The sequence below is a fragment of the Nicotiana sylvestris genome, chromosome 7 (assembly GCF_000393655.2).
Source record: "Nicotiana sylvestris chromosome 7, ASM39365v2, whole genome shotgun sequence".
NCBI lineage: Eukaryota > Viridiplantae > Streptophyta > Magnoliopsida > Solanales > Solanaceae > Nicotiana > Nicotiana sylvestris.
Genome location: NC_091063.1, coordinates 171,923,923 through 171,939,554, shown reverse-complemented (window position 1 = coordinate 171,939,554; position 15,632 = coordinate 171,923,923). Strand labels below are relative to the sequence as shown.

General features: G+C 33.8%; 1 protein-coding gene across 1 annotated transcript; it reads right to left on the bottom strand.

Moving 5' to 3' along the window:
* Nucleotides 1–1,691: 1,691 nt before the first annotated feature.
* Nucleotides 1,692–3,035, bottom strand: LOC104239379 (uncharacterized). The gene has a single exon (XM_009794006.2). The coding sequence runs from the start codon at nucleotides 3,033–3,035 to the stop codon at nucleotides 1,692–1,694; it is 1,344 nt and encodes a 447-aa protein (XP_009792308.2).
* Nucleotides 3,036–15,632: the final 12,597 nt, after the last annotated feature.

Below are 15,632 nucleotides of genomic sequence, written 5' to 3'. Positions count from 1 at the left end.
AAGCAAATCAAAAACTTCTACCATTCTTTTATTTTCCATAGATACTTCATCCCATACAATCAATTTTGCATATCGTATTAAACCTGCTAATGCACTTTGTTTGCTAATATTACAACTGGAATGTTCATCAATATCAATAGGAATTTTAAAGCGCGAGTGTGCAGTACGTCCATCAGGGAGAATAGATGCAGCAACACCTGAAGTAGCTGTTGCTAAAGCTATATATCTCATAGATCGTGCAGTTGCTAATAAAGCATGGTATAAAAAAAATCGGTTCCTCCTGGACCATCGACAAAGAAAGCACCTGCTTTGTTCGAAAATATTCTATCAGTAATCATATTATATGTTATCAGTTGTTTCTTGTTTAATCTCATATGTAATAACATGTCTTCTTCACTTACAGTAATAGATTTTTCAAAATGAACTTCTTTTGCCTCTTTTGCTGATGTTGAAGGCCGAATAGTTTCTGGTATGAGTTCATACTCATTCACATCGTGGCCCATAGAATGTAAAATATCATTGATATGATTCAAAACTTGGTATCGTATTTCTTTTCTTTCATTAGTTTGTAGTACTTTATAGTCTTCGGTCATTGACTCTTCAAATTGCTCCCATAATTGTCTTAGATTGGTAGGATTACAATAGACCAGTAATGTAGCAAATAAACGCCTTAGGCTGTACGAAATCTGATAACTTGCTGCTTCAGACATGCATTCTATCAAACTATTATCACAATGTAACAATCCTATTTTCTCCACGGACTCTCTAAAAGTACTACAAAGTTCTCCATTTACTGTCAAAAGATCGTTATATGATTTCGATCCGCGCACATGCATTAGTAGTAATCTGAGATAATACCGTTCACCTTCTGTTGGATAACACGTTACGATTCGACTAATTGCAGAGCGTTGTTTTCGAAGTGCCCAGAATTTATCACTCAAGGACCACACAAAATATTCAGGGAATTCCTTGTACAGTAAATTCAGCTCTATAGCATCTTTATCAGTTTGGTTCATATAGAAGAATTCTGTTAACATCGTTTTTTGATCATCGGATTGTTCACGTTCGTATTTATATCAACATTGCTCTTAAAGGAAACAAATTGTTGGCCTTCAAGATATAGCTGAAGACGATAAATGCTTGGAAACATTTCACTAATAGGAAAACCAAAGAGACGCCATAAGGCTTCGGGAGGTGATACCCATTTGACAGTCCGGTATTCTTTTACTTCATCTATTGCTGTGTTTGCATCATTATTTTGCACAGTGAATGCAATTTTTTCATGTACTTTACAAATATACTTATAAAGATATTTCACGACTTTGATATCAGAGCAAACTTCAACATTTATGTGATAATTGTATTTGCCAAGTAAATATGGATTGTATGAAACAACCCAGGAGTTATCTAAATCTTTCCCTCTCACATGCACGACTTCCCCTGTGTTTCGTCTTCTATATATAGGATACGAATCATTTCCTTTTGATGTTTGATCAGCAAACTTTTGTGGGTGTTTGAATTTGCATCAACCTTTTTTCATACAATAATTTGTCGGTTTAAACTACCACAAGGGCCGTGCATCATATGCTTAAGAACAAGTTTGCGTAAATTTGGTTCTCTATTACTATCTGGTAATTCTGCTCTAATTATATCATCATATGCCTCAGTTATCAACAGTTTGTGCTCATTACTTAAAATAATAAGAAAATGAGCATGGGGTAAGCCTCATTTTTTTTCACAGTATACATAAAAGCAACAACTTTTCCAAAAATATTTCGTTTTAATATATCTGTCTTTAGCTCTTCTATTTTGGCTCGAAACACGCGACTAATCAAATCAGATCTATTTTGTGCCTCATCACTTGATGATAAATGTTCTTCTATTTCTATCCAAGATGAATTACATGTCATAGTTATAAACAGATCAAGTTTACCAAAATGTTGTACCAACACAATAGCATCCATGTAACGCTGACGTATATCTCTAGGGCCACCTATAAAGGAATTTGGTAGAAATGTTTGTTTTCCAACATTGGAAGCATCCCTTTCACCAAGTCGTAATACATCAAGAAGTCCTTGCAGTACACTCATTCTAAACAAATCTTGATTGAACACAACAAAATCCAATCTTTGTGTCTCCAATTTTATATACTCATCAACTGAATATTGCTGAAATAATCTCCCTGTATGTAGAATTTCATCTTCATCATCATTTCTCATTTGGAGCTTATAATAGTAGTATTCACGAACTGAAACAACATTTCTTTTGCATTTTCCTTGTTCAAGATTTTGAGTTTCCATATCAAGATATCCATCAACAGAGCTAAAAATGTTTATATTTGGCAACTGTTCAGAATCAAATAAGGTGCGATTTCTAGGAATATTTTCTGGGTGGCGAAACTTTTTAATACTACAATGCCATCCACCTTGGCCAAATGGAAATAACAACGGGTACTGTAAAGGATCATAACATCCAAAATAATAGTTTATTTTATGTGTGTTATCGCTATGAGTATAAATTTGAACATGCGGTGTATGAGTAGCATCACTATCATTTTCATCAACCTGTATTGCTGCAATGTCAGTTGTAGTCGGTAGATTATATACTCGTTGATCCAATCCAGCATCACAATTCAGTGCAATATGAAAGTTTTGCAAATTTGGAATAGCTGTTAAAGATCGCAAAAAAATTGAGTATGGATTATCTTTTAGTATATCCATTAGTTCTTTCACTATTAATTCATTTATTTTGTCGGAACAAGCCATTCTACTTCCAACCTCGTTGTCATTATCATAAAAGTACAGTTGTAAGTTTCTCGGCCTTCTCTCTCTAGGATATAAATCATCTATAAAGTGATACATTTGTCCCTGAACTCTGAATGTATATATATCACGATTTCTCTTCGCTAAATCTTTGTCATAAGTAGCACCCAGTGAAGTAAAAGCGAACAAATTATTATATGTTCTAATGTATGTTTGAAAGTGTTTGGATTTTGCACAAGTTCCTGTATATAAATTTCTCAATCTAGGTGGCATTCTCTCAGAAGTTAACCTAACTGAACCGCGGCCACAACAAAATCCAGGTGATTCGTATTGAAATTTTTTTGTGAAGCAGAATTTATAGTTAGGAACTTTTTTTAATGGCACATAATCAGCGCATAATCAGATAATATTAGTCATATTTCTCTTATTCTTTATGTGACCTGCATATATCAAACAACCTTAAGGAATAGAAAAGAAGAAAACAAGGAACAACAGAGTTATAGTGTTTTGTTGATACTAACCGTCGACCAGAATTGTTTCAGTATTTGGACCGCTTGATTTACCTGAAGTACTTGATGTCGAACCTGGTTCAAGATAGTTGTTGATTAAATGTTTGTGCGTAGTAAATGAAGAAAAATAAATGATCATAACAGATTTATAGGCTTACCCTTTTCAAAAGTAGAAATAGAATGAATCACATTTTTCCCTTTGTCAAGCACATTTAGTGGCGTAAAAACCTCATGATCAGTTGAAACTACAGTAAGATATAATTTGTAAACATAGAGATTTCAGGAGCGTAACCATTATGCACACATAGTCATATAGAAGACACATATGTGAAGTAATAAGGAATAATGAATTTGATATTCTAACCTCTTTTGGAAATAGAACAAGAGCCTCCAACAATAACGTTATCCTGAATTGCACACATTGATTCAGCAAGATTGATAGATTTTATACTTCCAAGAAGACGATTAGTTGTTGCCTCTCTCTTTTTGAGGCGGCGTTGCAGCAGAAGTGCGTTCTTTTTAGTTGTGGCCATGTCACGATAGAGTTCACGCCGCCTGGCATTCTTATCATGAGAAACTGTTGTTATGCACGGTTGTTTTCTTTTTTTGTTGACGATTCATTCACGAAGAAATTTAAGTTTTATAAGTGTTAGCTAATCACTTTTGCAACCTACAATAAAATTAATTTTTTTTATTAGTTTGAAACAAAGACAAAAGAGCATACATGAACATTGGTGTATATTATTTTCTACAAATATTTAAAAGGGAACAACATATAACATTTAGTATACTAATACATGACAGCAAAACATAAAGAGCAAAGGCATGTAATTTCAAAGCTGCACCTTTTTTCAATAAGAAGTTTACACAAATATTATACCAAGGACGATGGAGAGCAGCGAAGCAGATTATTCAGAATGATGAAAAAAATCTACATTAGAGCCCAAATAAGGCAAACTCGTAAGAAGCTAAAGATTGTCGGCAAAAAAAAAACTTAGCTCAGCTTGTGATTAATTGATCATCTGTTATTTAGATATACTTAATACGAACAATAGGCTTCATACATATTGTACTGTACATAATTCGCAAAACGACGAAGAGAAATATACATTAGAGTCAAATAAGGCAAAAGCATAACAACCAGCTTTGCCATTAGTGTAACAAAGCAGTAGCAGAGTTTTAGTTCTCCTTTGTTTAAACAAAATATTTGTAGGAAACCCCCCCCCCCCCCTAGTTAATTCTCATATGAAAACCTGAAAATTCTTATTTTATTTCTCAAAAAACTGTTGAAGAAAATTAAAGACAAATCACAAGGATTTGAGAAGAAAAGAAAATGATGGTTGAGAAAGAATATTTGGGCTTGAGTCTTAGCCTCAGTTTTCCAAAAAATAATAAGAATAGTACAACAAATAATCCTTTACATCATCAGCTCAATCTCATGCCTTCATCTTTGCCTTTTAATCTCTTTCACAAAATTTCTTGGACTGATTCTTTTCCTTTTCCAGGTAATTTGTTTTTATTACTACTTATTTACACTTCATTTTTGCATGTTTTCTCAAATTTCATCTTTTCTTTCATTAATCTTCAGATCTCACTAAAATTTCACATTTCTTTAAATATTTTCTCCTTTTTATCTACTCTTTTACCCAAAAAGTTGAAGACAAAAATGTGTTGATTTTGTCTATTAGATTTTTCAATGATTTGTAGTAATTTTTTTTCATTATCATTGTAAGTTTAAATAGTTCAGGGCTAAAGAGTTACCATTTTCACTGTATTATCATTAATAATTATTTCAGAGATCACAATGACAACAAATACAAAGATTATAGGCTAAAATGTAAGTTAAAAGCAACTATTACATTAGTTTTGATAGTCACCTAATATTTATAGCTTAAAGATTGCCAATCAACTATGAGACGATGACATTATTTTATAAAATTTATACACCAAATGCAGATTTGTGCTTGTTCCTTAGCCAAATCTGTTGGAAGAATTAGTAATAAAACTTAAGTGATTCTTACCGCATCTAATATGTGAACAGTGGAGTAAATCACTTTGTAAAGTTGACAATCGTCTGAACTTATTTATAGCTTAAAGATCATCAAATTGTAAGACAATAATATTACTTTGTGAAATTTAGATAATAAACATAGATCTGCACTCTTTCATTGCAACCAGAAGCAAAAAAAGAAAAACTTTTCAAAAACAGGAATAAAAAACAGTATCGATTAATCAGTTTTATGACACTAACTATTAAATTCAACTATGAATCTACACTTATCGTTTCATAAAGGTAAAATCATTCCAACACCTTTAAAAGCATAAACAGATACATCAACATGACTGAACCCACCAAATGATTCAAGAACAACATCAGCAACAACTTCAAATATCCCAGGTTTTTTTGGACGGATGAGAAAGAATGATGCACGAATAATTTAATAAGCTTAAACAATTTATATGCAGCAGCTATTCCGAAAATCAAGAAAACAAGAAACTAAAACTCACTTTATAATGTACAATCAAGGCGAATTAACTATCCGGGAAGAGAGAATACTAAAAGAAACAAGGGAAATTGTAAGAAGAGGTGAGCAGCGGCGGAAATTTTGAGGAAGAAACCAAGCGTAAAGACTGGGCAAATTAGATGGAAATAGATATGTTCGTTTGAGCAGTGTAAAGTGTAAAGCAACGTGTCAAAACTAAAGTAGGTTTAAGACGTGATTTATGCCAAAATATTTGTATTTTTTCAAAAATACCCTCGGACGACCCCAAGCTCCTCAAGTTGTCGCTTATTAATAAGGGGAATACATTCTTTTATTGTCATGGTCCCACGTGGACAACCAATCTATGTACCTAGTGTTAGTTGTTTTACCAATATTTCCTATTTTATGATTTGCAGCAGTAAAAAGTAAATACATTTTCAAGTGCAAAAGACTGCATCTATTTAAGAAGAAAAAACTTTACAACCTTAACAAGAGAAAATCAATCAACATAATAACCTTTTTTCTAATTAACAATTTGAAGCAACTCCTGAACTTGTTGTATAATTTATTTATTTTTCAATAAGGCTTTTCAAGCTTTTTACAAAAATATTTCACTTAATATAAATATCATATCAAAATGTATCTAACAATATCAATGTTGTTAAACTTACGTGGTCTTACAATAATATTGTCACAAATCTTCTATAACCTCATGAATAGTATTAATTCCTTCAAGCTCATATGGATTACTACGACTTATCCTAATATTAAAATACGGGATGTAACAATTAAATCACTTAGACATGCTTTTCTAAGCTAACAACAAGCTTAATAGTGCAAGTAATAAGAACAGGAAAGAAAACATACTAGTAATTACTTAATGAAAAAAAATGGATTTCCAACAATTTGCACAAGTACGCACTCGTCACCTCACGTACAAGGTATTTAAGTTATCAACAATACTAAATCATAAGGGGAAGGTCCCCCACACAAGGTTAGACAAGCCACTTACCTCGAACCGGCTCAATAACCAATCTGAAACCACGCTCTTGCCACGGGTACTCAACTCCAAATGGCCCAAATCTATTCAATTCAATTTCATAAAGTAAATAACACTTCAAGTAACTAATTCTACAAAGAAATTCTAAGCTAATACGCGAAATTAGGTAAAATGACCAAAAGGCCCCTCAGGCCCATGTCTCGGAATTGGGTAAAATTTATATTTTTAGAATCCTCACACTCTCACGAGTTCATGCATACCAAAATTATCCAAATCTAAGGTCAAATTCTCACTCAAACGTCAAATTTTAGGTCTAAGAGCTTTGTTCCAACTTTTCCTCAATTTTCATCTCCAATCCGAAATTAAATAATGATACTAACTATAGATTGATGGAATATAATTAGAAAGGGTTAAAGAATCATTACCCAATGATCTCCTCTTCAATTTCCTCTCAAAAACGCCCTCTCCCGAACTCCAAATCGAATTTCCAACTTTTGAAACTAAACCCTCGAAATTTCATATTTCTGTCCAGTTGTTACCGCATCTGCGGTACCGCTTTTGCGGAACCATGGTCGCATTTGCTACTTCTCACTTAAGGCTCGATTTCCGCATCTGCGGCTATTCTTTCGCAGATGCGGGGCCGCTTCTGCGGTCCCTGCTGCCTTTCCTCCTTTTTCGCTTCTGCGGTTACTCCGCTGCTTCTGCGGGTCCACGCCTATGGAACCCAAACCGCAGGTGCGGTTATGACAGAAACCAGTTGAAGCTGCAACTCCCAAACTCCAAAAATCCTTCCGCCAACCATCCGAAATCATCTCGAGGCCTCGGGGACCTCAACCAAACCTACCAACATGTCCTGTAACTTCATTCAAACTTGTTCCAACCTTCGTAATGCTCAAAACAACATCAAAACACCTATTTTTCATCGGATTCAAGCCTAAGAACCTCAAAAACTCTAAAAATATGCTTTCGATCAAAAAGTCTATCAAACCCCGTCCGAATGACCTAAAATTTTGCACACACGTCACATTCAACACTACGAAGAACTTTCGGAATTCCATTCTGACCCTCGGATCAAAATCTCACTATCGAACCGGAAACTTCAAAAGTTCAACTTTCGGCATTTTCAAGCCTAAAATAGCTATGGACCTCCAAAACACAATTTGAACACGCCTCTAAGCCCGAAATCACCCATCGGAGCTAACAGAACCCTCAGATTTCCATTTCAAGGCCGTCTTCATACTGTTCCGACTACGGTCAACTTTACAACACTTAAGCTCTCATTTAGGGATTAAGTGTCCCAAAACTCTCCGAAACACAACACCGAACATCCCGACAAATTAAAATAGTAGAAATAAACTCGGGGAAAGTAGTTAATAGGGCATCGGGACGTTAATTCTTAAGACGACTGGTCGGGTCGTCACAATTCTATACCTGTGTAAACATTATAGGTGTTGTCCGTTCCATTCCTTATACTTACTAGTTGGTGCAAACTATGTTAGGACACTTGCACAAGCATACACGTGGTTAATCACCCTTATCGGGTAGGAGGCTCTTTGAGATTTCTGAGTATAGATGCACCTCATGTTTATTTTCCTTCCATGTGAGAATGACTCTCTGGGCACGTGAGTTGTCAGTATGATTATGAGGGGTGATGAGGGATCAAGATGCCAAGTGTTAGGGTTCAGGTATTGAGATCCATATTGTATGATTAGGAGATGAGGTGTCCCAGGATGACTTATATTCGGAGGATTCTCTTTTTAGAAAAGATTATATTTGAAGCATTATTTTGAAGGAAATTCTTTTGAAAATGACACTTATTTGAAGGAAGTATAATAATTTTTACCACATGAAAAGAGTTTGATTATTTGATTGATACTTGCTGGTTAAGACTCAAGGTGAGGGATGCCATAGTTGTTGAGTTATGACTTGCCCTTACTGTATTTGTGATTTTGAGTTGGGTTGTACTTTTTCTTTGTTCATTTTTATGAGCTTTATTATGGTTTTTCCACTATACTTGTTGTTTCCTTTCCTTATTGTATTTTCTGTATTGTTAGAAATATCGCTTAGTCTTTATATAGATATCATGTTCGTTTTTTTTTAATATTTATACTTGTTCTACTTATTAGACCAGTAGGTGTCTTAACTGTTCCTCGTCACTACTCTACCAAGGTTAGTCTTGATACTTACAAGGCATCGTTGTGGTGTGCTCATACTACACTTCTGCACATTTTTTTGTGTGCAGATCCAGGTATTGTTCGCTAGTAGCTGTGCGGATTCTTGCCGAGGAGACTCAAGGTAGTCCTGCTGCTGCGTTCGCAGGCTTCGGAGTCACCTTCCTATTTTATATTCACATTGTTGTACTTATTTTCATACGATTTATTTAGAAGTTGTAGCGAAACTCTGTAGAGCTTATGACTTGTACTACCGGGTTTTGAAAAGTTGTTTATTGTGTAAGGGATTCATCTCAGAAGAATTCTAGCTGTTATTAGTTATTGTTGTTATTCCGCATTTTAGTAGGCTTATCTAGTCCTTAATACTAGGTGCCATCACGAAACCCAACGGAGGAAAAATTGGGTCGTGACTACTACTTTCAAAAAAATATATAAAAAATACCAATACAAACTTGCTTCATATCAGCTTTCAACTTCTGCAACTCACGGTCATAATCAACAGGTTGGACACCTGGCGCCTTTTTTGGTGGGATAGGCTCCTTAATTTGTTTCAGGGGTGGCGTGACAAAATCATCGCTATCATCAATAGAAAGTTTTCCTCTGTTACGTGATGTCAAATATTTCTGATACTCATCGGTAACTTCAACAGGCAAAGTAAATCTCCTTAGCTCCTCAATTGTCGGAGAAATATTTTTAAATTACAAAGGTAACCAAAAGTGCTTCAGTCCTAGATGTATCAAAGATGTATAAAAACAATATGTTTGATGTATCACAATGAATTATAGTGTATTATAAATGTATATCCCATCAAGATATAAAAGATGGTACCTTATTCCCTGTGTTGTTGAAGAAACCAGTAGAGAAGTCCTCACGCATTGGCCTGTCTGTCATTTCCCAATTCAATATGCGTCGTATATGATCTCCAACGCGAACAACAAACTTTTGATCAACTACAGTACAACATTCATAGAATCACATCTGTAGTGCAAGAGGAAATCCACCAATCCTATAAAACTCAGACTTTCCCCTCAACCTGTCCCTCACTGACTTCATTAAAGCTCGAAACGCAATCTTACCCCATGGAAATGACACATACTCACCACTCTCGACAAGATGGAAATCACGTTTACTTATAAATGTCTTCTGAGCCTGAGTGGACATTAGAAATGTGTTTATGAAATAAATAATTGCAATCTTAATTGCGTCTTCATCAGACTGCCATTTCTTCTTCTCAAAACAATCAATAAGTGACTTCTTTGACACCACTTCAAAACCAGAAAAATAAATATCCACCAACCTATTGGGTCCACTGAATTTACCCTCAACATTTTCATTACCACAACAGTTTAAACCACTTAAATTACCAAATTCTCGAAGACCAAAACGTAAAACACATTCGTCATTCAATTTCACATAAAATTGATCACACTTATCTTGAACCAACTCCATAAACATTAAAGAACGAATAAGTTTTGCCTGGATAGCAACTCAAGGTAAATCAAGGAAATAGCCAAAAAAGATTTCCCTAAACATCTGAAGCTGCACATCAGTCAACTTTGACTGTAAAACTGATACAATGTCCACATTAGTGTATGATGACCAATGAGTAACAAGAAACGGCTCACCAACTGGAATATAGAGCTTCCAAGGCTACAAATACATGACACGAATTAAAAACAAACAAATACAAACTAAATTCAAATTTTAAAAGAAGAGTCAACAATAGAAAAAATTATAATTGAAATTGTATATACCTTATAAACTTTGTCAAGAATTTTAACTTTTTCCGCCTTCTGAACCTTACTTTTTTTTTGGTTTGACACCCAAATTCACTTCGTCCTCCATGACACGTTTTCTTTTACCTTGATCAGCATCCATTATCACCCTCTTGCCCTTCTTTTTTTTCAGATTGTCCAACAATATCCTTTCGAGATTCTAACACTTTAACACTATCGGAACGATTTTGTCTTCGCATATTTTATTCATCAATCGATTTCTCAACTAAAATCGGGATTGAATGAGGAGATAAACTCATCGACCTAGTTTCTCTTCTCATGTTGCTCGATTTCTCAATTGAAACCGACTTTGAATAAGGTGATGAACTCATCGAACGAGTTTGTCTTCTCATATTACTTTGTTTCACAATTGAAACTAGGTTCAATGACAAAATTTTAAAAAATAATATATACAAACAAAAGGTTACATAAATTTGTGAAGAAATTAATACAAAAACTCGACCAAAACTTACAAAATCAGTCGCAAAAACCTAAAGAAAAGCAACATCGATTCTACAAAAACACATACAATTAGAAAAATATACAAAATAAGAGGTTTTCTACTCCAAATTGCCTGGAATCAGACAAAAATAACCGAAAATGTATCTTGTTTTGTCGTCAATTTCAGTAATTTTGGTTGAATTTAGGAAAAAATCGCAGAAAGAGAGAGAGAGAGAGAGAGAGAGAGAGAGAGAGAGAGAGAGAGAGAGAGAGAGAGAGAGAGAGAAAGAGAGAGAGAAAACTCAGTGTTGTATTAACGGATACAAAAATTGATATTAATTGAAACTATTTGGGTCAAAAATGATATTTGGGCTTTTTTTAGTAGATGTTTTTTTTTTGGAAAAGTTTGTAGAGTGACAGTTTGGGTAATTTTCCCATTTTATAATTGCTTTTAAATAACGGCTAAGGGCTATTCTTTAAATAACGGTCATCCAAGCGGTTATTTATCCACTTGCCCCAAGTGAGTTAACACCCAAATTCTTCAAACAAAATTTTCTGGACTTCACTCAGTTGGGCAGCCCAATATGACTTACATGAAGAGAATAATAAGTAAGAAAAGACAATTTATTTGATTGGGCCACTAATAATTGTAAAAATGACATCAGATAGCCATTCTAAAAAACGATATTTAGGAATTAATCATATGATATTTATAACCCAATGATTCTATTATTAGCTTTTGTTCGAACCTTTTATTAGTCCTAAAAAGTTCATTGAATATGAATAAATTATTTAATTTACAACTCAATGATTTAAAGGATTATAATCCCGAACTCATAAGATTCAAATCCTCGCTCCGCTTCTAATGTCTAACAGATGCTTTTCCTAGTCTCTATAACAACAAAACAAAGCCCACTGATCACTATTTAAACAAGTACCAGTCACAAGGAGACGGCAGATTTTCATGCTATTTCAGGTTTCTTACCTCCTTTTACGCTTTATCTGTTCTCCTTTTTCTTTTCTTGGAGTTTAAATTGCAGTCATTTTTTGGAATGCTGCTAAATTTGAATGCAGAAATGAAGGTGCAGAGAGCTTGGTGTCTTCACTATGTAGGGTAAGACTGCGTACAATTAACCCCTGTGATCCTGCATTTCTTCGGATCTCGCACATAGCGGGAGTTTAGTGCACCCGGTTGTCCCTAGTCTAATCATTTTGTGAATGTGAAAGTTGATACCTAGATAATACACAGGTAGTCCGTGATTTCAACGGGTTCTCACACATTATAAAATAATCGTTCTTGATAATAACTAATAAACGATCAATCGGAGGTTATTTAAGCAATCATAAATAATACATACGTGATTTCTAGATAAGACATAAGCAGCCTAAGATTCCACAAGGGTCTCCCACTTTATAATAAAATGATCTTGAAACAAGTAATAAGCAATCAACTGGAGATCACTTAGTCGATCAATCACCCTTAAAGTTGAGCTAGAGAGAACAATACCTTGATTGGCATACTTGAGCGGCTAAGCCATATATAAAACATGGGCGATTTATAGATAACACAAGCGATCTCGGACTTCTCTAGGATCTCTCACTTTATAAAAAAAGATCTTGGTAACAACTAATAAACGATCAACTAAAGATCATTTAGGTAATCATAAATAATATATGGGCGGTTTAGGTAATACATAGGTAATCCATGATTTCAACAGGTTCTCATACATTATTAAAAAGCGTTTTTGGTAATAACTAATAAGCGATCAATCAAAGGTTATTTAAGCTATCATAAATAATACATGTGTGATTTCTAGATACGACATAAATAATCTATTATTTCATTAAAATCTCTCACTTTATAATAAAATGGTCTTGAAATAAGTATTAAGCAATCAACGAGAGAGCACTTAGTCGATTAATCACCCTTAAATTTAAGCATGAGAGAACAATACCTTGATTTGGCATACTTGAGCGGCTAAGCCATATATAAAACATGGGCGATTTCTAGTTAACACATAGCCGATCATATATAAAATATGAGCGATTTCTAGATAAACATAGGCGATCTAAGACTTCTCTAGGATCTCTCACTTTATAAAAAAGGATCCTGGTAACAACTAATAAGCGATCAACTAAAGATCATTTACGTAATCATAAATAATACATGGGCGGTTTAGGTAATACATAGGTACTCCATTATTTCATTGGTTCTCGCACATTATAAAAAATCATTCTTGGTAATAACTAATAAGCGATCAATCAGAAGTTATTAAGCGATTGTAAATAACACAAGCATAATTTCTAGATAAGATATAAGCGGTCTATGATTTCACTAGAGTCTCTCACTTTATACTAAAATGATCTTGAAATAAGTAATAAGCAATCAACCGGAGATTACTTAGTCGATTAATCACCCTTAAATTTAAGCAAGAGACAACAATACCTTGATTGGCATACTTGAGTGGCTAAGCCATATATAAAACATGAGGATTTCTTGTTAACACATTGGCAATCATGTATAAAACATGAGCGATTTCTAGATAACACATAGGCGATCTAGGACTTCTCTAGGATCTCTCACTTTATAAAAAAAAATTCCTGGTAACAACTAATAAGCGATCAACTAAAGATCATTTAGGTAATCATAAATAATACATTGGCGGTTTAGGTAATACATAGGTAATCCATGATTTCAACGGGTTCTCGCACATAATAATAAAACGTTCTTGATAATAACTAATAAGCGATCAATCAGAGGTTATTTAAGCGATCGTAAATAATACATGTGTGATTTCTAGATAAGATTGTTTCAATAGACCATACGACTGTTTATTCATTTATTTTTGCTGACCATATAAAAAAATTCATGTTTAAAAACTAATTAATACATCGAACATCTATCAAATAGCCCTACTTGGACAAGTTACAGGAGTGGCGGCACATTGAATTATTTCGTCTAATCTAACAATTAATTTTGGACATCATTTTCTGTTCAGCGCTATGGATAAGTGCCTACAATTATAGGGGACAGGTTGAAACTGTATGATATAAACATATATCTTTTTTAATTTCCCCAATTGTCCAAAGATTTAATTCATGGTTGTCCCTTGCCAATTAATCACATTGACTATATCTAGAAGCAGAAATATATATATATCTTTCTCTTTCACGTTTATACAGACACATATGATCTTATACAACTTGATATATAATACAAGATGCACTGACAAGAGAGGCGGATTCAGAATTTAAAGTTAATGCGTTAATTCCTACAACGATCTCAAAATAATATACAATAGTTTATGGGTTCACAATGTATTATTTATATATATATATATATATAATGAGTTTTTTTAATATATATACAAGGTATGGACAAAAACTACTGAATTCCGGTGAACCCGGTCTTCAAGCTCTGGATCCGCCCTGCGGGCAAATGCAATGAATCCAGTACGTTTGGTATGGAATATGGATTTATATATAAAAATTTATTAAGATTATAATAAATTTTAAATAGGTTTAATGCTAAACATTTTAAACGTTGAAACTATAGAGTAAATCCTGATTTGCTTCTGACAAGATGATAGGGAGCTTGATGTGACCTTTTATAATAATATATATTAAAATATTATTAGAAACAATTACAGTTAAACTTCTCTATAACAGTGTCGTTTGTTCCGAATATTTTTGAATGTTATAGTGAAGTGATGTTATAAAGAACAATATTATAACATAATTTAAAAATTAATTCCGGAAAAATTTGACTTTTATAGTGAGGTATTGTTATATATGAATATTGTTATAGAAAGGTCTCACTGTATAGACGTTGATATGCTTCTTTTGGTTGGATATGCATTCCAATAAAAAAAAGATTAAAAAAATCGAAGGACGACAGTTACGTTCCAGGGAATTGCACGTTATTCTCCATAATTAACTCATTCTCATGGTTATTGTAGAATCAAGCTAGCTATTTTTTTTTGTCAATTAAGCTATTAATAACTTTTGGAGAAATAATAAAGTTATTTTCGTGTGACTTATATTTAGAAGTGGACCTACCCTTGAGTAGGAGGATCATCGGCTCCCGATAACTTCAGAAAAAATCTATGTATATATATGTGTACATCTTAAATACTTTGATAGGCAACTACATTCATCGATTTAGCGGGGCACAACTTGACTTTTAGTGTATTGTCTAGGTTCGATTCTGACTCTAGCATTTGCTTAAATTTGTATTCAACAGTGGTGCCCTCAACACTTTCAAATTCTGGATCTTCCTTTGTTTATATATATGTACGACTTCGAGCCGTGAAATCGGTCAGTAATGCTTACATCATGACCTTTAAAGTGTGGTCTTTCTTCCGAACCTTGCATGAACGCGAATACTTTGTACACCAAGTTGTCTTTTCTTAAAGCTATTATTTAAGTCTCGTTTTAATATCAGTTCAAGATTTATTTTGGTTTTTGAAGAACATCAGCTAGCATATTTCA

Excerpts from the sequence above, each read along its gene's own strand:
- LOC104239379 (XM_009794006.2), bottom strand. The coding sequence starts at position 3,035 with ATGCCACCTAGATTGAGAAATTTATATACAGGAACTTGTGCAAAATCC.